Source organism: Tachysurus fulvidraco, chromosome 22 (genome assembly GCF_022655615.1).
Source record: "Tachysurus fulvidraco isolate hzauxx_2018 chromosome 22, HZAU_PFXX_2.0, whole genome shotgun sequence".
Classification (NCBI taxonomy): domain Eukaryota; kingdom Metazoa; phylum Chordata; class Actinopteri; order Siluriformes; family Bagridae; genus Tachysurus; species Tachysurus fulvidraco.
In genome coordinates this window covers 8,516,210-8,542,289 of record NC_062539.1, presented here as the reverse complement: position 1 = coordinate 8,542,289, position 26,080 = coordinate 8,516,210, and the positions used below count along the sequence as shown (strand labels likewise).

At 37.4% G+C, this 26,080-nt stretch overlaps 1 protein-coding gene across 1 annotated transcript in view; it reads right to left on the bottom strand.

The window, feature by feature from the left end:
* The window catches only part of gpc1b (glypican 1b), a 76,671-nt gene that overhangs the window by 9,907 nt on the left and 40,684 nt on the right, over positions 1 to 26,080 (bottom strand). The window contains exon 3 of the mRNA XM_047806410.1: positions 14,200 to 14,591. Within this exon, the coding sequence (XP_047662366.1) occupies positions 14,200 to 14,591 (392 nt within the window). The remainder of the gene's footprint in view (positions 1 to 14,199; positions 14,592 to 26,080) is intronic.

Below are 26,080 nucleotides of genomic sequence, written 5' to 3'. Positions count from 1 at the left end.
TTATCACCTTCTGTCAAATCAGATCGAAGAATCTTTTGCAGTACGTCTAATAATATCTTTCTAATAATGTCTCACTCTCTGTTGAGCTGTATATGCACTTCTGCTGCCTGATGTAATGCCGATGGCAGATCCCGACATACTTTTACTGCTGAGGCTCGTCTTGCTCTCCAGACCTGCCTGATTCATGCTGATGCTCTAGTTCTGTTTGGAGCTTCTGCAATTGTTCTAAACTTGTGAGAAAGTCAATTGTTAAAAGTGCTTGTCAGAGATTGGGACAATTCCCTGCCAGAGTACTAGAGGGCGCTGGGAGGTGTATTGCTGTTCATTATGAATGTCATGTGATCATGTCTCATATGTCTTCACCCTTCCTCTTGTGTCGATTCGTGCTCACAATGCCTGGTGTTGTGTTCTGTCGCACTCCAGTACTTTTATTTCTATGTACAGTAAGGTGTAACTACGTTCATGCCTTTGTTCTAGTTATGCTATTAAGTTTCCAAGTGCTCCTGTTTTGGTTTGTTATATGTTTTGCTTAAGCTACGTTGTATTCTGTCTTTATGTAATGAATTAAGGATAGCTTTCATCCTATGTATGGGTCTGGTTGACTACGATCTTGCTATACAAATAAAATTGACTCGACTAACTAAATTTGCCACTATGATCTGCATCACATAAATGGTATAATATAAAAAGCTACAGATTCAAACATGAGTGAACAGCACAAAACGCACAAGATTTGCTGTACCTTCCGAATCAATCAGTCAAAAGTGAAATGTAATTGTATTTAATTATAAAAAAGGAGCCTTGCCACATTTCTAGCAGATTTAAACACCCAACTAATGATGTTCTCACTCTTACACAAGCCATTTATAAAATGTCAAAATTATAAGTGTGTATGATGTCACAGTTACAGCAGCGGTTTTACTCTGCTACGAAATGAACAACATTTCCCATGCTGAAACAAACAGTACACTGGGAGACAAATAAACATGGTGAAAGATCGTTACACTGACACAGAAGTGTTAATTAAGTACTATTACAGAATATTAATCAGCACTTTTTTAAACTACATTCTCTCCTCCATCCATCCATCCATCCATCCATCCATCCATCCATCCATCCATCCAAAAAGTGACACCAAGAAACATCAGTGGAGGCTAAACAAAATTGCTGAGTTTGTTGTACTGTATGTATCTCGAAAGCTCTAGGAGGAGTACTTTAGAAAAAAAATTCTAATAAAAATAATGTTTATAAAGCTTTTTCTTCCTACTCTTCTTCTTCTTCTTCTTCTTCTTCTTCTTCTTCTTCTTCTTCTTGATCTTCTTTTTCTTCAGTTAATTTTGGTAATCATTAGAAGAAAAAACTACGTTTCCCCCCCCCCACAAAACTTAAGAAAACAAGTGCAATTGTTTCAGGAAATGATTTTTCTCAATGACCTGGCACTAAATTGTCTTGTAATGGCTGTAATTTCCATAGTCAAGGCACATCAGTTTCACATCTCCACCACAGAACAAGCAAGAGTCCAGAAACAAAACAACTTTTTAGACCTAGAAGAATCAGAAACCATACAAGCTTCTACAGTGAGAGTGACCTTCGTTTCCTTCAACAAGCGTCACTCATACTGCTTGTTTAACTTTACAGCTAAAGCACAGGCCTCTGATTAGCTGGTCACAGTATCACCTACTGTCATGATTATATCTGGTTTTAAATCTATTGTGACTGTGTTGCACTGAGTAAAGAGTCAACAGATTTACGATTTGTGTAGTTTAACAAAGAACATGTAATTGTTGAGTGAATTTGTCATGAAAACAGATTACATTTTATAGCATTTGGGAGACAGCATTATCCAGAGCAACTTGTATTTATCTCACTTACAACTAAGGGTCACAGGGTTCACTCACAGGCTCAGGGGTAGCAGCTGGGCAGTGATGAGACTTGAACTCACAGCCTTCTGATCAGCAGACTGACACCTACATTTACATTACCTTATTTAGCAGACGCTCTTCTCCAGAGCGACTTACATTTTATCTCATTTTTTATACAACTGGATTCCGTGGATAATCTCACATAAATACTGCTGCTGTGTAGCATTCAAAAATGTTTGAAGACTGTCCTGTGCTCATCTCAGTACTCAGTACTCTCATTCACAATTTGCTCATACTGAACATCCTGTCACACTCAGTACTGTTTAACTTTCGAGTATCCAAAACTAGATGCGAAATGATTCATGTTCCCTTCATCTGGTGTCACCTTACCGAGTCTGGTTCCTCTCAAGGTTTTTTCCTCATATTCAATTCAATTTAATTTAGCACTTTATACATATAATGTACATTGTCTCAAAGTAGCTTTATAGAACAAGAAATATAGTTCAAAAAAGTTTAATATTATACAAAGTTTAATATGATACAAAGGTTTCTCCCTTAGATGGAAAAGGAAGAAACCTTGAGAGGAACCAGACTTAAGAGGGAACCTGTTATAAACACCGTAGAGTGTTATTATGAATAATGTCCTTTCTCCAGTCAAATACAGTCCGACAATTGTGTATTGATTAGGAGGTTGTTGTCCTCAAAGACCACATGTAATTAGCATCTCCTATTTGAACGCCTGAATCCTCATGAAGATGAATCCAACTTGGTGCGTTGGGATCCTCGCATAGTTAACCTCTTCTCCCTGACGGATCGTAATCTTCATGACATGAAACACAACTGGAGCTGGAACTAATTCAGATATCCTTATCACTGCATTTCACCTTATGATCGTGCACCTGTCATGTAAACTACAGTCCTCTATTCTATAAGCCACTGTTTCACCTGAAGAGCATCTTTGTCCCTGTCAAGCCTGTCTCATTTCAAACACTGCCAGCTCTTAAATGTCACATCATTATAGCCATCAGCAAGAACTCATAATGAGCAAAGACTGTGTATGTTGTCCAGGGCCCACAAGGATACGAACTTTACAGGTGCTACACACATTCATTAGGTATTAGACAAGTATAATCTCTGTTTGGATCCAACAAAATGTGCCTATGAGACATTCAAACTGTGTAATACTCATGATTTACAACTGCTTTACACAGAAGAAGGGCGTCAGCGTCTTCTATTATGTCTGACAGAGGAACAAAAGAGCTGGTTTGGCATGCATAAGTACCGGGATCTGATTATGAGTCCTTTGTGAACGGAGGAAGTTGCGAGTCCGTATTTTAAAGAGAAGAGTAATAAAGACTGAAAGGGAGTTGTCAGTGAGGAAAGATTCATGCAAGGAATGTTATACCAGTGAGCAAAAAAACAGAAAGAGTTTTCTGAGCATGATGTTGCACACATATTCACAATTAACAACATGTTTATTTAGATTTCATTACTGTTTCCATAGTAACAACATTCTCTGTGAAAGCAGAGATGGATAATTATATATCTATTATATATTATAGTTTAGTAGTTTTAGTGTTTCAGAAAGAGGTAGGTCTTCACCCGTCATTTGAAGCTAGCGAGTGACTCAGATGTTCAGACATCTAGAGGAGTTCATTTCACCACCTGGGTGCCAGCATAGAAAAGCATACATTATTTGTTTGATTGTTTCTCCTTATGCTTTGTAGCCGGGCAGATTGATAGGGGAAAGAAGTATGGCATCCTTGTTCACTTGGATTTTCAGCAACAGATACCAATCTAAACATGATACGGCAAATGTTTTGCATTTTTATGCATTACTGATCTGCTTATTTTCATAATTATATTCTAATTACGTATTTTATTGTGCTCAACAGAAGCTACCCGGGAAAAAAAAATGAGTGTGTTTTATGTTTGTGTGTCTATACAGGATGATGAAAACTGAGAAAGACAAGAAGTGTGGGAGAAGGAGAAAGATGGCAAAAACAAGAAGGCACACCAAAGGAATTTATGCCAAGTGTGTCTGTGTCTCAATGGATCCTTGTAAAGCTGGAGATAATAAATAAATAAATAAATAAATAAATAAATAAATAAATAAATAAATAAATAAATAAACAGGTCACGTAATACAGTCTGGTAAATACAGGAGATAGATAGCTAGCCATAATAAAAAAAAAATCAGTTTTAATCAAAAAAGTCACTCCTATAGCCAATTATACATAGTATAGTAACAGTTTAAAATTAATATTCTTACATACGTGTGTGTTTAACTCTCAAAGTATTATTGAATTGTATAAATGAGATAAATGAAAGTCGTCAATAAGAGCGTCTGTCAATTGTCATAAATGTGTGTGTTTGTATGTAGACTTTATGTCATACATTAGCTTACATGTTCAGGCATCGCAACTTCCTGGGAAATCCTGGGACCATTATTTTAATTGATCATTGGTCTAATTGTTCCTTCACAACAGCATGACCTCAGAATACAGCATCCAGCATGAACACAATGAGCTTAATTGAATTGCTAGTTAGAAGCTTGTCTTGAGGTGTTATGGTTAATGCAGGTTAATTACGTTATGTGACATGAGACAAGGTGAAAGTGATTACAACAAGCGCCACGGGCATAGAGTACAGACACACACATGCTGATGTCTACAGATATTTAATATATTTAAACAGCAATTTATCAAATGTGGATTAACAGATCTGACTGAGAACTCAGAGAAGCCATTTCATATAGCATTACTGTCAAAGCTCGGAAGCGATTCCTAATCGGTTATTATAAATGGTGAGACTGAAACTCTTTTGTGGATTATAGATTGAAGGCTGCAATAATTCAAATCAGCATTATTGACATGGTCGATGTGAAAACTGTACTGATGAGAATAATCCCAGTGACATTTATTTAATGTAGACACAATGCGACTTTAGCTAATTTACTGCTGTTAGATGACAGTATTGAAATATTTAATTGTCATCACTCACAAAAGGATGAAAGATGATCAAAGCCCATTCAGGCAGAGCAATCAATGTGGAACGGAATTACTTCAGTTACAACAGTTCATTTTTTTTTTTGGAAACAAGAACAATATTTTATATATGGTATTTAAGCTGGGGTTGTTCTGTGAGTTTTGGTTAAATTATATATTATTATTTGGTCAAATTTATTGTCCGGTTTATATATAATCAGTATTGTTTATAGGAATCGGCATCATTTTTTAGAGGTTGTTTTCTGAGTAACATTTCAGAAAAGCTCTAGCAGTAACCATTTTCTGTTTCATTTAAGTAGGTGTAAATCATATATAGGTTAGAACTTTTTTCCAGTTCTCCAGTCACAAAAGGAAAAAAAAAAAAACACAAACACTCAATGTTCTGGCACAAGCATGAATTACGTCAAACATTCACTTGAATGCTCTACAAGCAATGTTCTGCACCAACACAATTTGACCAAGATAACCTCTACCACTATGTTATTTAAATAAGATCGATATGCAATTATTAAAATGTTAAAATGTGTCTAGATTTAACAGTTGACAGTTCTTTAGGCTGCCCAGAATAGCTAAGTAATGTTAACTGCCTTGCACTCAACAAAAATCACTTATCACTAGTTTATCAGTACTAATAAGTGCATTCTGTTGCTGATGTTCAGGGTCACCACAGCGGATCATATGGACCACGTATTTCATTTGTCACATGTTTTACGCTGGATTCCCTTCCTGAAGCAATTCTCTATCCAGACTTCAGACTTAACTCTACAGTAGCTGGACCAGCTCCGCAGCCTGGAATGGAACCCAGGCAAGAGCTGAGGATCCTGCCACTTTACCTCCAAGAAGCTAAGATGAATGTGTTCTGTACATGTGCTAGATTTATTTGACATTTTTTCTATAATCTTATAAATTTGTAGTAAATAGACTATGTTGGTTTATCAAATGCAAACACTTTGTCCCTAAAAAAGCCTTTATTTGATATGGGTCATGTTGGCAAGCTTGGCAAAGACGTGTCCTCTCTAAAGACATTTGCTAAAGTAATTAGAGAGAAATATGAACAAACTCCGCTCTTTCTCTTTTGAGAGCTAAAATGCTCTGCTTGGCCTAGTTACAAGGACATGAAGAAAGCATTGCTTTAAATAAAAACCAAAAACCTGAGAAGAAAGCAGAGGAGAGGCACGTTACTGTTGGAAGAAGACATCCAGCTGTGCTCTGTCTCCTTTTACTGCTTTTTTTTCCTCCTTGAAACTTTTCCTCCTTTCCTTTGCTTTTTGCTACAGTACTCTACGGAAGGATTGTCAAAACTTGACTATTTAATCTTTACCTTGTTCCTCCCTTTGGTTTATTTCTTTTCACTCATTCTATGACAGATGTGAGAGACAGCAGATATATTTTTCTGGCATCAAATGCTGTGATTTAAATGTCCTTTATTTAGCTTCACTTTCTTTCCTATATTACTCAAAGTGTAAACTTCAACTACCTGCTGAAAATGGTGGAAAAAGAAATAAGCCCTAAACAATTTTGACCCCTTTAATGACTTTGTTTTGAAAAAGAGACTAGTGAAAAGTTTACCAACTTTTTACAGACATATTAGTGCCCGACTATTCTAAATGTTTTTTTTAACTAATGTTGGTTACATGAGTTAAGAAAGCAGGTTTGTTCAACTTGACAGGTTAAAGCAACAGTTTTGCCAGAGTAATTAACTAATGGCTTAACACTACTGTTCCCGTTGACAAATCACTGAACAATGTTGTTCCCCTTAAAAGATTTACTGATCACTATTGTGTCCCATCCACTAATCACTGATCTCCAGTGAGGTAATAGATCATTCACTGATCACTGATGACCATTGATGTAATCAATCAAACACTGATCTCTGTCCCAATGAATAACACTACTTCTGTCAGGACCACTTTGTCACAAGGGAATTAGATGATATGCATACAGTTAGTGTTGGCGGTATGGTTCTGTTCTGGGCAAGAATCCATGTGCCCGTCCATGCGCATGCATGGACAGAGCGGGGAGAGCAGCGACTACAAAATAGAATAGACCCCCCCCTAACAGAACCACTAGCAAGCATAGTATTGTTAAGCTCACTTACACATTTTTGGAAAGTAATAAATGAATGGATAGATAGATAATCAAATAATTAGAGAGAGAGAGAGAGAGAGAGAGAGAGAGAGAGAGAGAGAGAGAGAGAGAGAGAGAAAAAAATATGTGGAGATTTAAGACAACTGGTACAGCGAACACGGGTTCCGGCGTGGTGGAGTCGGGGTTGGAGGAGGGAGTTTAGATCACGGCACCAGCGAAGCGCTGAACGGCTCTATGAATGGGAATTTAAATGGTCGGGTAATACGGATGTCGTAACCGGATTGGTGCACGTTGTGGACAGCTGATCAACAGCTGATGCACGCTTGAAGACATGGCCTGCCAGAACTAACGCGATGCTTGATTAACACTCAATATTGTACCCCCTCTTTTTAAATATATTGACATATACAGTAGTAAATTCAAGTTAGTTTAATTCGTTATTCAATTCGTAATTTGTTTCCATCGTGCCCATACGAAGAGTACTTACTCCCACTTCTTCTTGCCATCTGCAGTCTCGCAGAAGTTAATTTGTACATACTGTAGTATTTTGTAAGTGGAGCTTCGACCAAAGATAAACTTCTTTCTTTTAGATTTCATCAAATTAGAATTTATTCTTCTATTCACAGTGTCTTCAGAAAACCCTCCTTCAATCTGACATGGAAAAAACATCATCTAAGGATTCCTTCTGACTCCTTTCATCTCTACCTAGAAAAGAGTGATGTGGCAGGACTTTAGTTCTTTAATGTGTCCAGTTCTCTCACTTCTTTTTTCATGTGTACACTCAAACTTTCAGGCTAATACTGCCATCAATAACATTTCACGCAGTATGGCTGAGTATTCTGAAATGCCGCGTCCAGCTTTAGTATCCATTGTTCTATGCGGGCCGCAGTGGCTAAAGCATTTAAGTCTATTGGTTGGAAGGTCAGGGTTCCAGCTCCAGCTATGCCAAGCTGCTGCTGTTTGGCTCTACAGAAAGTCTCTTAACCTTGCTGTATCATGGCTGACCCTTTGCTCTGCCCCCAACTTGCTAAGCTGGAGTATACAAAGAAAGGAATTTCACTGTGCTGAATGTATCTGTAACAAAATAATAGCTTCTTTTTCTCGTGACTGTGGCAGTTAGCATCGGTTAGACAAGGGTGAGTGTTAACAGTCTGTAACTTTGGTAGCTGAAGCACTGGCTGACCTGCATTACTGGTAGATTCTGCACACTTCATTTAGCTTTCTCTGTGTAAAATGAGTAAATGTATGATAAGAGAGGTTTGGAACAGTAAACCTCTTGTGCTTAGGCTGTTGTAGCTTTGTATTGTATTGTAACAGCAAAACCTGACTATTATTTCTTATGTTTGAGGAACAAAAAACAGATCTGTATTAGCACTTTATCTTCTCGATGGAACAAAGACGCATAAAATCACTAACCACAAATATTTCAATATAAACACAATATTCACACTGGTCAGTCAGCGCTGTTTCTGTTTACTGTTTATTGTCTTTTGTGTATTGTATTTTTTGTACTTTTTGTATTGTCTTGTAACTTTTGTCCTGCACGGTCTTGTCTGTCTTGTCCTGCACTGTTTGCACCAGGTTGCACAGATGCACTTTATGTGGCTAAGACTACTGTACTTACAAGCCCTTAGCTCTGTCTTTGTTTTATGTAGCACCTGGAGAAACGTTGTCTCATTTCACTGTGTACTGCAACAGCTATATATGGTTGAAATGACAGCTTCTTGACACTTGACTCTAAACATATATAACATGCATCAGGGTAGAACTTTGCTTTAACGCACACATGCATAGGCTCGAATGTAGTAGTGATTATTTATAAAAGTTTCCCTTCTTTTCACATGGATAATTTAATACAGCATTGGTTCCACATTGAACATCTCATTAAAGAAAGAAAGAGAGCACGAGCACTGAGGACATTAAGCATGGCTTACAGGACACAGAACTAAATTAAAATATAGGGCATGTGGTTACTCCCTGTGGTGTCTTATTCACATGTACTGAGGCAAAACACCTACACACATTCGCACATTCACACTGAGAAAAGGTGTCATCTCTAAAGTATCTTCTTCTCACATTTGGCTTGTGACCTCTGTTTCTACAGTAGGTTTATTTGCCTGTTTCACCCTGACAGGAACACAACCTCGTGTACACATCTACTGTATATAACCAAAGGCGTGAGGATTGCCCTCTTGTTCGTTCTCTCTCTGAACAAGGCTAACCTTACATTTTAATGAAGGTCATACTTAAAGCCACTATTCATTTATCACAGAGATATCCTCTCATCTTCTTTTGTCTCTTATATAAATTATTTTGCCACTCCCTGCCCCCTTTCACCACCAACATCCCATGACCTCCCTGAAAAGACCTGCATGATTTGCATTTCTTCAGAACATCACAGATGAGTAATGAGAAATGGTGCTCATGTCCTGAACTCAGCTGAATTGAGCAGAGTATTTTCATCACAATATTACTTTGATCAACATATGAGGAAAGCGACAATAATAAATGTATTCTGAGCTCATATAATTGTATTCAGGCACACTAAAACCAACAACAATAATAATAACAATAATAATAATAATAATAATAATAATAATAATAATAATAATAATAATAATAATAAAACAAAAGATATTAACATAAAATAATAATAATAATAATAATTTGAATAATAATTTGCATAATAATGAATTAAACATGGTGTTTATGTTAACCTATTAGCAAGTTCATATTAAATAGGATTATTCTGATAACACTGGGCCTCATTTATCTTCATAGATCTGAAGGAATGTATTTAAATTGTTTGTAGAATCAAAAGTTCAAGAAAGTTCATGAGAACTCCTCAGCGACTTCCTGAGATTCCGTATTCCGACTCATGCATTCGAGTGATCTTATAATCGGCATCAGTTGTTACACAAACAGACAGATCACACTGACAAGTTTAAATAGGTTTGTGGTAGGGTTGGAGTGGTCAGGTGCTGTCTGTGAAGCGGAGGAGGAGTCGTGGGAAACAAGCATGTTAGTAAATGGACAGGTGTGTGACTAATTATTAAGGGCATTTATAGACTCTTTTTGTTACATCAAGTGCCTTTGTACAATGAAAGTCAATGTCAGCTTTGCTCTCGAGCTAATATACACATAAAAATCACATAAATAGATGTCTATTAATCAAATCAGTGTCTCTCTGAGCTGAATTATGAGCTGAATTACTGGAAGATTTTGCACACGTTGTCTTTATTTTTGTCAAGCGCTTATTCTCCTTTTAGTCTTTATTCTATTTGTTTCTGCTCTCTATCAACTTACATTTACAGCATTTGGCAGACCCCCTTATACAGAGTGGCTTACGTTTATCTCATTTATACAGCTGAGCAAGTGCGATTTAAGGGCCTTGCTCAGGGGCCCAGGATTCACAGCTGCAGCTTATTGGCCCAGGAATTCGTCTAGTCCAACACCTTGCCCACTGAGCTACCACTTTATGACATTTAAAAAAATATTCATGAGTACAAAGCTAATCGACGTTAGATAACCTTTTCTGTCTTTAGTTTTTCTATGTAAATTTAGTAAAGGAAAAATAAGTGAGGCTTTGTGTGAAACCATAGTTCAGTAACACATCAAGGTATAACAAGCTGATTATATGCAGAATCAAACAAATGTGTCTGTGAAGGTCTCAATTGTGTGTGTGTGTGTGTGTGTGTGTGTGTGTGTGTGTGTGTGTGTGTGTGTGTGTGTGTGTGTGTGTGTGTGTGTGGGTGTGTATTCACGCACCAGTCCCGAACCTCATCAGGAAAGCAGACTCAGTGACATTTGGATGTTAGGTAACAGCAGCAGTAGTTCTCACATTCTCAGGCTTGCCATTTGACTGTGATTAGCATATTGATTAAAGGCCACAGAAATATCTGAATATCCCACACTAAAGTCTGAATAGTAATGCTTGAGGGAATCTGTATTATACTTCATTATTGCGTCCAAAATGTAACAAATGCGTCCAAATCAGTCCAAATTAAACTTAAAGAAGGCATCCAATACAGTCTGAATCAAATATCTATATCTATGAAGATCAGTCTGTCTGCGGGAAAACATGGAAACATTGAGTGGAGGAGACGAAGAATAAGGTGAATAAACATAAGTAGATGTTATTTTCTGTGTTAGTGTATTCTGTCTGTATTTGCTGTATTAACTCAAGCTGATATGTAATTACTTTAAGCGCTCTAGCATAACTGTATCTGCTATTTTATTATAACACCACCACTGGTGAGTGTTATGCTGTTCCTATGGTTCGTTTATGGCCACTGTTAATGGAAATTGAATAAAAAATAATGTACAAGTTATTTGGGAAAGTGTGCAAGCAATATGAAATCATTTTGTAACACAATAAAATAACCTTATTACTTCAAATAATACAACGTAAAAATAATAAAACCAAAATGAATGTTAATCATTTCAAATACTAAACTGTCATTGTAAAATGTCTCAAGACAAATTCAGTGTTATTCAATAGCACATCTAACAAGTAGGTATTGTCACGAAGCAGATTTACAGAAATATATAAATTCATGATAGATTTTTTTTTATTTATTCTTGATGAGCAAGCCATTAAATAATAGTGGTAATAAAAACTGCCTGGTTAGATATGAGAAAGAGACCCTGAGAGGAACCAGACTAAAACGAGAACCCATCCTCATCTGGATTACACCAGAGAGAGTGATGCTAGCATGATTATTCTGGTCCTCCTGGTCATAGGTAATTTCTAGCAGAGTTAGCATGGATCCCACATAATTTAAGTAAAACGATTATTTCCATCATGTCAAGAAGAAGAAATTAATTATTTTGAATACATACTTGTGTGCTATTTTTTTTCTGCGTATCCCAGCTTATTAGGGAGCTGTGAATCAGATCATCACTGTCAGATATGATACAGTGGATACATGAAGTATAGTATTACTCAAGGGCTCAACAGTGGCAGCTGGACAGTGCTGGAGGTTGATCCCATGACGGTCACTCAGAGCTTTATCCACTAAGCCATCAATGCCCTGGGAATTTGTTCACTACTGCTGTGGGAATTTGGTCTCATGCCAATTCGCACCCACCAGTCAGGGCTTGTTCTGAGGCATGAAGTCGGACAAATGCATCTCTTCAAGCTGCTGCTCAAGTGTAGCACACTTCCACATATACTGTATGAGCTCACGGATTCCCATGATTGGCCAGTGTCTCTGTGACTTACAGGAGAGAAAGTATGCAATCTATCCCACAATGCTCCCTTGCCTTCTGGACATTCAAATGACCAACAACAGAACTTTTCTCTTTCACCAATCAAGAAATAATATAAACATTAGCAGATTTCACTGCTGTAGTATACTGCACATTAGCTATTTAAAAATGCAGAAGTGGCATTTTGAATATTGGAATTTCAGGATTGTGGGAATCCTGTATGGAATGCAGTGCTGCTAATCACAGTTTTGATAGTTTCTAACTTGAATTAATTCATTTCTATTGTCTATACAGCTTGTAAGGTTTTTCAAATGGCTTAAAAATACACTAAGCTATACTGTCAAGTTTGCTCACATTCGCTAGCTAGTCAGAGTTAGCATTGAAGATGGCAACAAAGTGTCTAGAGTTTGTGCTGAAAATGTAAGAAAAGGCTTGTTTCTTATCTAACCTAAACAAATGCTAGATTTGAACAGAAATTTATTTGATATATAAAAAGGCTTTCTAGATATTCTAGGATCATTAAATTCTCATGACATATTGCTAAGACATTGTGTGGTCTGGTGCAGACATCTTCCAGTCCTCCTTTATTTATATGTTATTATTTTTATTGGCTTTAAAACAAGAGCTTGGTAACTCTGGACTATTTTTAAAAACAAAAGAAAATTGAAGTTATTTATTTATGTATTTAATTACTATAATAAGTATAGATAAACTACATTTTCTATAGCTGGAAAATATACAAGAGGATGTTGATGTCTACAGCTTGCTCTCAAGTCTAAAAAGTTATCAACATGTTGCTCTGGACCTGGATTATCTGGTCTAGGATGTATGGATGTATGGATGTTCACCTACAGCTGTGTTTGAGGGCAGTATGAATACAGCGAAAACACTGTGAAAGCGTTAAAAGGTAAGATATGGCAGGATGCCAGAGATGAAAAAAAGGGATTTAGAAAGAATCAAAAGACGGATAAGAAAAGACAAGACCAGACTGAATGCCCAAGCAGTTGCTCAAGACACATTGAATCAAGAACAAAAAAGAGATCAGGGCAAAAATAATAATGTGTGCGCTCAGAGCAACTGAGGACAAAATGGACAGGGAAAGTGAAGATAAAATGAAGGAAAATCCAGCAGGAAGAGAGCAGACAGAGAGTGACAGGAAGAATGAGTGAGGTCTTAGCTTTAGTCCTGTTACACTACACATGTGTGTTTGTCCTTATATTGATCTCTTTAACTATTTAACTAAGGATATCCTATTAATCCAGGCTTTAGAATGTATTACAATATAATTATAAAAAAAATCCTTTTAGTTATAACCCATGTAAACAAGAATAACATTACACACACACACACACACACACACACACACACACACACACACACACACACACAATTGTCATAAGCTGTTCCATTTCTACAGATGCGGTGCATCGAGATTGAAGGTTATAATGGAAGTCTAAGAGCAGTTGGTGGGTCATTAATTCACTAGTCAAAAGTAATTTAAGCTCTAAATCTGTATAATCTGTGCTTTCAAGAAGTTGAATTAAATTTTTGTGGCTATGTCAATGTAGATCAAAGTAAACAAGGAACTTCCCCATTTCCTGCCGGATCACATTAAAAAAGCAACTGGAAATATTTTATACTATCGCCCCAGTGTTAGAATGTCGGATAAAACTAGAACACCTTTTGTTGAATTTGGTTTTTATGTCATCTAACATTAAGATATAGGATTTAATATCCCTTAAACATTTATATGCAAGAAACATTTTTAAATGCTAACCACATGTCGCAGGTTGATGGTATAGAGATCACGTTTAAAAACTCATACTCACTTTAGCTTCTATATAACATGCATTTAACCCATATTAATAGTAGAATTGAAACATGGCTCATAGGGATATTTTTGCCTGAGACCATACCAAATTCACCCTTGTATCTAATTATCAAACCCATGGTATGGTGTTCTTGGCAAGAGCAGAGAAATAAACCCTCCAGACACTCCCCAATCCAGAAATAGGCATGGCTCTACATACCTGAGAAACTTTTCTCACCACCTCCCCAGCAATGACGAGCCCCTGAACAAATGATCTGGCAGCCACAAAGGTACGTGTGACCTTGAGCTTGAAATCTCGTACTGTTTCTCCAAAGGGACGCGACGTCTCTGCTTGCTTCGCCACACACTCCAGGTAATCTTCACCCATGCTGTAACGCTTATTCAATCCTCGCACCAACCTCTCTAGCAGCCGTGCCCAGAAGTCATTCAGTGCCTCCTCCAGGTTCATTTTGGAGCCACGGTAGTACTGCCGCAGATCTGAATAGAGATCCCGGAACAACTGGGCATTCTGGGAGAAGAGCAAACCGAAGGTGGACTGCAATGAGGCACTGAGCGAAGTTTCAGAACGGTTCAGCAGCTCTAGGAAATAACCTGGAATAAACAAACATACACAAGTTACTTACAATAGAAAGAATTAACAGTGTTAAAATGACCTTAAATCACTGCCCAGTGGACAAACTCACAAATTTCCTTATGCTTTAGAAGAAAGTACAGAAAAACACAGCTAATATAGGAGTGTGCTTACCCTTGTTTATTAATGAAACATCAATTAGAACTTTAACTATTTTTCTTATCACTATATCATTTAATTCTCCATTTAAGAGGACTTTTTGTTTAGACCTTTGGCCTTTTGATTTTAAGCTGCTTTTGGGCTTCTGTAGAACGCAAACTTAATCTTTTGATGTCTTTTCATACAGACAAGTACAGGAATCAGCTCAATCATGTACGACAGGCTAAGTGAAAATTCAGATTACACACACATACACACACACACACACACACACACACACACACACACACACACACACACACACACACACACACACACACACACACACACACACACACACACACACACAAACCGACTAAAACAATCAGTATGAGTTAATATGTGAATAGAATATTGAGTATACAAAATTATATTAAATATAGTCATATTTTAAAATCTTTTAACACCTCAATTCTGTTATTCTGTATCTCCCTTTGGTGTAAACCCTCAATCAAGATATAATCAGGCCAGACCACACTAGTTATACTCATGAACACTGAAGGTTATTGATTGTGACATGTGCACTGAGGTCATTTTCGTTCCCTAGAGTTCACACTAATGACAGTTATCGATAATTTACAAACATGAATTATGTAATAAGGTTTGTAATGTGAGCCTGAGGTTCAGGTTGATAATGATAACTTGAGCTTTGTGTGTGTGTGTGTGTGTGTGTGTGTGTGTGTGTGTGTGTGTGTGTGTGTGTGTGTGTGTGTGTGTGTGTGTGTGTGTGTGTGTGTGTGTGAAAAATCATTATTAATTTGTTATGCCATGCAACATAGTATGTTCTGAAAGAAATCACAAATCAACAAGAAGAATGATAACACACATATCCCAAAGCACTAATCATTTCTTTTCATAAGTTAACTGCACTCAAAACAATTAAGGAACCAGGTCACAGGAAACAAAATCCAAATCGGTGTCAGAGTTAATCTCCACTCTCTAAAAGTAATCTTAATAACACCTGACACTGCACTGTGAGCTCACTGTAATACAGTTAAAATATTGACTGGCTAAGCATGTCCTGACACACTTATTCATTGTACAAAATATTCAAAAATTAACCCAGTAGCTTCACTATAATAATATTTCCAGTCAATGGAAGTCATGTGGAATAATTTGCTTTCCTCTTCTGATAATGTTTTTCCAGGCCATTTATTTCACTTTTACAGGCAAACAAATTAAACTGTTGGACATACTGTGTACTCAAGAATTTCACTCAAGAGAGTAAAAGGGGAAGCTGTTTGTGTGGAATGTTGTTGGTTGGCTGGTCAGTTGCTTGCTTGGGAGGTTGTTTGTTTGGGGTGGCGTTTACTTGGTTTGTTTGTTGGGTGGTTGTTTGGGAGGGTGTTTAGTTGTTTGGTTGTTTGGGAGGTTGTTTGTTAAGATATCTGTTTGTTTGGAAATGTGTTTACATGGTTTATTTGTTAGTTTGTTGGGAGGTTGTTTGGATGTTTGGGAGGGTGTTTGGTTAAGAGGCTGGTTGTTTGTTTGTTTGGGTATGTGATTTGTTGATTGTTGGGAAGTTTGGTTGTTTGAGTTCTCTTACACAGAAGAGGAAAAAAAACAAGTTAATGAATTTAACCATATATTAATAAAATTTTCATTTTTTAGCATTGGTCAACAAAGCCCAGAAGATATTTATCTTAAATGGTAAATTATAAAACACAGTCCAACATAGATAGAAGTAAAATCTTGAGTGAAAACAGGCTGTCTTTGGAACTGCACTAGAGTGATAAACAAATGATTTAAAGCTAGGTTTTTCTAAAAGACAAGTTCTTTTTTTTTCAAATGATATCCAACCAGTTGGTGTTTTGACAATGATCAGTCTTAGAATCCCTATAGGTGCTCATTTAGGTTGAGATCTTGTGACTTTAAGGGCCATAACATATAATTTAAATAATTTTCATATTCATCAAATCATTCAGTTAGCCTTTGGGTGAGAGCAAAGGCATTCTGGAAGAGACCACATACATCAGTCATCTCAGGTTACAAGTGGATCCAAACAATGTTAGCAAAAAATGTCCCTTATTAGATAAAATAACTATCTTCTTTTACTTTGGCATCTCTCTGCATAGTAAAATTTAAACACACAGAACCAATTACAACTATGCACATGGGCTTATTGTTTTTAAGCAAATAAAAGACTGCAAAATATGCTTCATGGATATGACCAGAAGTCTACTTTGGAGAAAATAAACAAATAAATCTCAAAATCCAAAATTAGACCAATGTAATGTGAACAAAAGGTTGGTAATGTCAAAGAAAATCAACCTTGCACACCGTGGCTTTTTTCTTTTCTTCTAAAGCCTAAATTGGCTGAAATAAATCCCGCGTGAAGTCAAAAATCAGGCCATGGAAAGGTTGATTATTGGTTGGGGGCATTATTGTTAGCGTGACAGGTGGTAAAATACCCAGTATGAGCAGGCAGCGCCAACACTAATGGTTTAGCAAATGATGTGAGACAAATGCATTTACTTTTTTTTCCCTTTCATGGAAATTTCGTGCAAATTCAGCACCTTTTAAATGTCAGCAACACCATTTGGGATTGTGTGGAATCTTGACATTCATAGCAACACAAGCTCTAAGGAGGATGTCTCACTCAGAAAATCACGCAAGTGATCGTAGGACAAGAGTACAATTAATACCAGAAAAAATGAAAATACTTTAACACTAATGAGGCATTTGCCTAAATCTTGTAATTCAGATTTTCCAACATCTTACTTGGGGAAAAAACAAAAACAACAAAGAAACAGGGGTGAAAACACCCCTCAAATTGGAGTTCCTAGCTACAAACTGAAGTAAGGTATCCTCAACCCTGAGTTAAGCAGGTAGTGCCAAATCAACATGGCTGCTAACAGTAAGATTTCACATAACTTAACTTGAGATAAATTTAGGTTTGCAATTTTAATTAAAACTTTAAAATTAATTATTACAGAAAATGTAACTTGTACAATGAAGACATCTCTACTCTCCACTTTACTCTCACAGAAGAATTTTCATGAGCAAAGCATCCAAGGTTTCAGCAATCATAGAGGCTTAATCAAAAGGGTAAATATTTGTTAGTTTTTTTGGACACACATCTTCAAGCAATCTATTTTATCCTGCCAGTTGATTAAGCTGGTCATTATAATGACTGCAGAAAGCAGAAATGTTATTTTCTTATTTCTCTCAGAATTTTTTATTTTTATTTTTACCCTGGATACAATAATGTGTTCATATTTCCACATAAGACACAAAAGAAAGAAAAACCCTGATAAAAGCTTGCTCAGGTTTTAAATTAAAAGCTGTCCAGTGAGTTTTTATCACAGAACAGAAATTTTATTAAAAGCTCCAGTCTGAGAAATTGAATGAATACAGACATTTTAAGAAAGCATTTCTGTCATAAGCTATAATGTATTAAGTATTGTAATGAGCTAGACTTTGCAAAAGCGTTGCAGACAGGTTCCTAATGTCCAAAGCCCACGGAAGAATGGAACATACTAGATGTGACAAGGGAAGCTTGTACTGTTTAGGTTTTATAGCTTAACATGGTAATGTTATTGTTAAAAATCATTGTTACTGTATGGTGCCAAATTTGGCTGTTCTCTCTGGATGGAAGGGAAGGCATACAGTACGTCTCTCCTGTCAATCACTGGGTTGGAACTGGCGAGTTCCAAATAAACGTAACCCCATACAATGCTATTATTTAAACAAGAGATGTATCTGCGACTACATTGCTCTGAACAAATTCAGAAAACCTATGGCAAAATGGTAACACAGTCTTGTTACGACGTTTACGGCTACGCAAATAGACTCACCTTCATGCCTGATGGAACCTAAAATGATGGAACATAAACCTTCTCTCTGCTTTAAAACACACTTTAACAGAGAAGTCTAAATCAGCCCTGAGTGTGTTAAAAGGTATTCATACTGTAGTACCATGTGATGGACAGGATGTTTTTCCTCCTCTCTCACTCAAGTTTTCTGGATCCACAGGTCGCATGCATGGTCCTGGTTAATGGCTCAACCATATTTACCAAGGATCAGCCATGTGTATAATGTTTAAATAAAATAAAAAAAATGCTTGAATAAACTATTGTAAAGTTTCAGCAACACACACTGCACCTAGAGTTTTCACTCTCTGTCATGCTAGTATCTGTGTTAAAGAAATATAAACAGATACAAACATAATCATGACTTGCTAGAATACATCATACAGTAAGTGACCTGTGAATACAGTATAAGGCTTTTCACACTTAAATAGTTATCTCTAGGACATTGTACTGCAAACCGCCGGAATACACAATCCTGACTTAAGCTAAAACTTTACCCAGGGTTAACCATTAGTGCTGGTTATTCTTAATCTGACGTTCTATACTGTACATTCATAAACCCTGGGTGAATGTTCTTATTTACGTATACACCGTGTCACCAACCATGACTGGATAAATACGGCATGCAACTGCTTTACATTACAGCTTGTCCTGTGATTTCGCATTACTGAGGAAAAACTACAGGTCTATTATTCTGCCTCCCAAATACGTATGTTCATTTTTCATAGCTTGTTAATCTTTTTTGGCCTTCAGCCTTTGGCCTTTGACAAGTGGTTGACCGTGCGTTCGCTGATACTCGACATCATCTTATTTTTCAGTGTCTGGTATTTTCACTCCTTATAGTGTATACTTCATTGATGTTCAGTTGTTGTTATTTTTTTATGTGTTGATCCATCATAGTTTTCACATAAAAGTAAATATAAGCATCAGGGCATAACATTCTACCACCAAATCATTTCACACTGTACAGGTTTGGCAATGCAATGCAGGATTAATGTATTGCTAACCCTGTTTCAGAGCAGGGTTTAATAGCATGGTGCTAATCATGCTTCTGAATTTCCAGTAGTTTAGTTGTTAAGGTGTTGGACTACTGATTGGATGGTTGTGAGTTCAACTACTAGGTCCACCAAGCTGCGACTGCTGGACCCTTCAGCAAGGCCCTTAACCCTCAGTCGTATATGGATTTATAAAGATCTTTTTTTTTTCTCAGCTGAAATGTGTCAAGGGGGGGGCACGGTGGCTTAGTGGGTAGCACGTTCGCCTCACACCTCCAGGGTTGGGGGTTCGATTCCCGCCTCCGCTTTGTGTGTGTGGAGTTTGCATGTTCTCCCCGTGCCTCGGGGGTTTCCTCCGGGTACTCCAGTTTCCTCCCTCAGTCCAAAGACATGCATGTTAGGTTGATTGGCATCTCTGGAAAATTGTCTGTAGTGTGTGATTGCGTGAGTGAATGAGAGTGTGTGTGTGTGTGTGTGCCCTGTGATGGGTTGGCACTCCGTCCAGGGTGTATCCTGCCTTGATGCCCGATGACGCCTGAGAAGTTCGGATAAGCGGTAGAAAATGAATGAATGAATGAAATGTGTCAAATTACTTTTATGGTTCTGCATAAAAAATGAGATACATGATTAACAAAAAAAATGTAAATCTGTAAATAAAATTAACGTCCTTTACGTAGCATGGTACAGTTAAAAACATGCCTGTAGTTATAAAGCAGAATGTTAAATAGAATCTACATTTTTTCCACCTAACTGGTGGAGCATAAAAATTCATATTAATATAAATATTAAGTATGTTCTGAAGTTATTTTATGCATTTATATACTTAAAAGAAAATGTATCATAAGAATGATAAAAAAATAAACAATGTAATAACAGAGAAAGAGAAGTGAAAAGAAAAAGAGAAAATGAAAAATGATAGAGGAGATGCACTTGCACATCTCTCAAGCTCCTTCTTCATCTCTCTCTCTACCCTTATTTCGTTGCCCATCCATCTTAGTGACAGGCGTGATGGTCTAATGGCATCAGTGGCATTGTATCAGGACAAGCTCGTCCGTTAATTTGCAGACAAGTCTATGATGGAGAGACATGCAAGGTGGTGAGATAGTTGATAGCAGAGAGAGAGAGAGAGAGCAGGAGAGAGATAGAGAAGGATAGCAGAGGGCCTGCCATAAAAGGATATGTTCTTGGGCTGATATGAACAAAGTGACTGATAGGATGTGAACAGTGAAGCAACACACCTACAAGCCTAGTTTTCTAAATGAATATAACAATTTCATGACAAATGATCTTACTGCCATCAATTCGCTCAGAACATTAGGGACCGTTCCTGCAGTGTGTTTTCATGTCACGTGTCTTAGTGTTGTTAACATGTGTCTGTTTCCCACCTTTACTCACCTGACCCTGCCTATTTATTCTCACCACGTTGCATGTTTCTTCCTTATCTCTCTTACGTCTTTGTTTCTGCTTTGCTACGTTTTGTGTTGATTGTGATCTGTCAGTGTCTCCGATGTTTGTATTCAAGTTTTCCTCTGTTTTATCCCTGTTGGTGGTTCATGTTATTTTGCTAATAAATCGTGTTTGTTTTAGTTATCATACACATGGGTCTGTTTTTTTATCCCCGTTGATGCATCTGCCGCTCTCTCTCTCTCTCTCTCTCTCTCTCTCTCTCTCTCTCTCTCTCTCTCTGAGTAAAAATAGAAATTTTTGAATATGAATTTCAGAGTTTCTTAGAATTTAGTATACTTGTTTCAATAGTAGAGACATTGCATGAGGAAAATCTGCACTTTTGTACATCACACTGCATCATCTATCTATCTATCTATCTATCTATCTATCTATCTATCTATCTATCTATCTATCTATCTATCTATCTATCTATCTATCTATCTATCTATCTATCTATCTATCTATCTATCTATCTACAGTATCTAAATACTTCAAAATCTTAAACTCCATTGTTTTTATGGATATCCCAAATATTGAGTGTGGTCTCTGACATTTGGACCACACAGAATTATTATTAGTAGAAGTAATAAAGATTAAATATATGTTGCTTTAACTCTGGCAATAATTAGGTTTATGTTTGTTTTAGAATTTCTGAGTCAAAAATCAAGAGAATTTCTGATTATGTGACTTGACTGCAGTTAGAGGGACCAACACATCAAGTACTGGTGATAGTAACCTGGGAATGCAACAGATGCATTATACATCATTATTATTATTAATAATAAGTCATTACTTGCAATCCTAAAATACATTATATTTAAATAATGCATGATACTTTTATGGCATTTGGCAGATGTATCATTATATTATTACTTTTAGATTTTAGATTTTTAGAAAAAGTCAGCCATAATACAGCACCCCTGGAGCAGTGAGGGTTAAGGGCCTTGCTTAAGGGCCCAACAGTGTCAGTTTTGCAGTGCTCGGGCTTAACCCTAATCCACAACCTAGAGCCTTAACCAAGCCTTGATCCAACACTGACCCTAATAAAATATCAAGGGTTCCCCAGTTAGATCCTATGATAGAGTTACTGTATATATGGAGTTGTCATTTTTTCATCTTACCTCCAAAAACATGTAAGTAAATGGACTGGAAGATAAATGACTCCTATGTGTGAATGAGTGCGCATGGTGTTTTGTGATGAACTGGCACTCTAAATCAGGATGTGTCCTTTCGTCATGCCCAGTTTCCCTAGGAAAAGCTCTGTGACCCAATGCAGGATAAAGCAGCTACTGAAGACTTGATGGATGATACAGTGGATGAATGCATGCATAAATTAGGAACATGTCTTTATAGACGCTATCGCAATCACAAGACCGTTACTCTCACAGTTGGTTTTCTGATTTAGTAAATTTTAACAGAGCATTATTTATGCTATGCACACACATGCACTATTAGGTTGGAAAGAATTAGTGGACTCTATAATCTAATATATCTCATTTAAACCTCACTGAGTTTATGTGATGTGACACAAGTTGCCATTATGTAAATTCATTAATCGAATAATAAAACATTAAACACTTCTGAAACGTATGGCAACCACAAATTAAGGCATGAGATCAGAGCAGAGAACACTGCTTTTATTGATCATCAGCCAAGATTGTCACAATGGAGAGGCTTAGACAGATGCAAATGCAGTTAAACAGTTTTAATGATAAGTCAGCAAACGATCTCAAAACAGACAGTGTGTGTGCGTGTGTGTGTGCGTGTGTGTGTGTGTGTGTGTGTGTGTGTGTGTGTGTGTTTAATGTAATTGGTGCAGGTGTGTGTGCGATTAGAACTCCATAAACTGTGTCTGTGCCCGATGGTGTATGGCACTAGGGACTGATAATTGTAGACATCGGTGTGTTATGAGATAGAGTTTAAAGACAGAGTTGTCCTGACAAATATAGTAACCTGATGAATAATACGATATAATCAGGCATGCACAAGCAGGATGTGTGATTAGTCATGCGGGTTTAATATTCAATTATTACTGTTAAAAACAGGCACAACAGCAACATTTTAATAATGATACATGATTGATTCCAGTCATAGATTTCATATCAATGATGTAGTAGTAAAGATACCTTAGAATTTACAACATTTTGTCATCTGTTTTGTATATTTTTCTGTGTGTGGACTTTTAGGACACCGCATTTATGTACCCTGACTAATTCCTGTGATATATGGTATATAAATAGTTTTTTGTCTGATCTGCATATTTAGATTTGGCACAGGTCTGATTTGCATTTACAGCATTTAGCAGATGCCCTTATACAGAGAGACATAGATTTCATCTCATTCATACAACTGTGCTGGGTAAGGGCCCTTGCTCATGGGCCCCACAGCAGCAGATTACTGGTCCTAGGATTTGAACTCACAAGCTTCCAAGCAGTAGTCCAACACTGTAACCACTGAGCTACCATTTGATTTGGCACCTGTCTACTCTTGGGATCCATCTTGTGGGACTCCTGACACGGGTATTACTGACACAGAGAAATTTTCCGGTAGGGCCAACCTGCTTGGTGAACCCAATCGGCCATTCAGGAGCTACCTCACAGAAAGAAAGCTGAGACCTCCCATGCAGAGCTCCATCCAGAAGGCATGGAGTATATCTAGGTGGTATCTATCAGGGGTCTATAACATATTTCCTCTTCATGCCCAGTGCTGTGTACAGAGGTGCTGAGTGAGCACAGCAGTGATCATGCACTGATGTTGTCAAAGCTTTGTTTACCAAGTGTGTTTTGTTTTTGTTCACGTCTTGTCTCTGCCCTTGTGTTGTCAGTGTTGGTCTCCCTTGTGTTTCCCAATCACTGATTTATTTTGCATCTCGATTTGTTTGTGTATTTAAACCCTTGTGTTTCTCTGTACATCGCAAAGCAGTGTTCAGTGTTGAACGAGTCTGACATTACAAGGCCTTTTGTTCTGAGTTGTGCCACTCTGGGACTTGATCTTGTTCTATCCCATAGCTTGTGTTTTCGGATAACCCGTGTCGTTGCCGTTTGCTGATTGCTGAGCTATATACTGTATGCCGGTGTATAGTTCCTGATTCTGATACACAAATAAAACAGCTAACTGCACTTGTATCCATCTCAGCTTACATGGCAATCAGCAATTTATCACTGGATATCTTCACCATTTAGGAACAATGATGTTGTTATATCATCATCCACATACAATTCTGAAGCAATATTTTATAACAAATCTTGGGAACGACTCCAAATTTCAGACCCTGCAGTAATGCCATGTGTGCAAAACATTGTTTTTAATTATTCTGATTTTATCTAAAAGATTTCCAAACCCCTTAAACAAAAAACAAAAAAAAATGAGTGCAAAATGACTTTTGGGAAAGGCCAAAACCGATATTACAGCTCTGGCCTCTGGAACATGTGCCTCACTTCAGATGCACCTTGTAGCATACACAACTTAGTGGACGGCTATCATAAGAGTGCCTGAAGTTTATTATTGTTGGTGTTAGTGATGTAGGGGTGTGAATTACAATTTGTGTGTGTGTGTGTGTGTGTGTGTGTGTGTGTGTGTGTGTGTGTGTGTGTGTGTGTGTGTGTGTGTGTGTGTGTGTGTGTGTGTGTGTGTGTGTGTGTGAAAGAAACCATGTGTGGAGTGTGAGTGTTGTGGAAAGAGGGAAACGTGGAGTTATTTGAAATATTGAGCTTGAGGTAGAGATAGAAAAGTATATACTATACTATAGTTTATATTGTGTAGTTTTAAATCCACTTATCTGTCTCATTCTAGTTACAGTACTGTATCTCTCCCAGTCTTGTCTATTTTCAATAAACACTGTTTGACATAGGTTATTGCAAGAGAAGCCTACTACTGAGAGCAGAAGAAAAGAGCAAAATGTCAGTTGTGACAAGGCCACATCAAAGTTCCAGGTGCTTTATCTCGGCATAGATTAATCTGTGTAGTAACAGAATCTGCCTTTGCAAAACGTCCGCTTTGCTTTTGTCATTACTGTGTTCCACATTCCTCAGGGAAGCATCACTAAATGAAGTGTTACTGCATGCCAGCGACCACATAATTAACTGTTGTGAACGTATGTTTTACAGATTCAGCAGGGACGATAAGTATAGACCTGTGCGATCCCCAATCTTTGCTTTAGTCTTCTCACACATACGGCAGGGTGTGTAATTTTATTTTGTTTTTATAGGTAAAGAATAAATGAAGCATCAGCCTTGAAGATGTGAGTAGTTACAGAGTGATCTTGCAGCCATGACTCCCTATTTCTTAACCAGCTCATCTCCCTTGCCATACGGCTAGACAATCTGCTCTGGGAACAGTATCGTTTTAGAAGCTATTAGACTACCACTGCATTCCCTCAACCGGATCCCCAGAGCTCATGGAAATTGCCTGATGCATCAGACCATGGAAGAAAAACAAGAGGCGCTTGAAAGCTACCTTGTGCTTGTATAGTAGGGGTAAAGAGAAAGAGTTAGAGTTAGCCATGCAAGCCATCTCTCCAAGTACAAGTAAGAGACAGATATTCTCTGGGCTCAGAGGAGGTCTAAAAACTAACAGAGACAATGTTATTACAATCATTGCTATGATCATTATGAAACCATGACTCCTTCTTGCAACTATAGCCTGGTCAACTGAGTGCAAGGATTCTTGGCACTGGCTCCAATATGTCCACTGATTCTAATGGTTTAACACTTTGCTCTCATGTTTGCTCCTATCAAAGACCAGGGATGATATCAAAACTCCAGGGATGATATCCTGTCTATCAAATCTCCAGGGAAGATATATCATGACCCCCACTTCCTTATGTATATGTTACAAATAAAGGCATCTTATTCTAATCACAATCATGCTTCTCAAACAGATCCAACGAACGGAGAACCAAACCAAGGAGAAAAAGTAGCGAACAAAGGAAAATTGACTCCAGCCACAATCTTGTGTGTTTGGCAAGCTGGTAACATATCAGGCTCACCACTGAACAGTACTGGAAACATACTCAGCCACACTAATGGTTCTAAGACGGAGAACCTGACACAGCAGGGA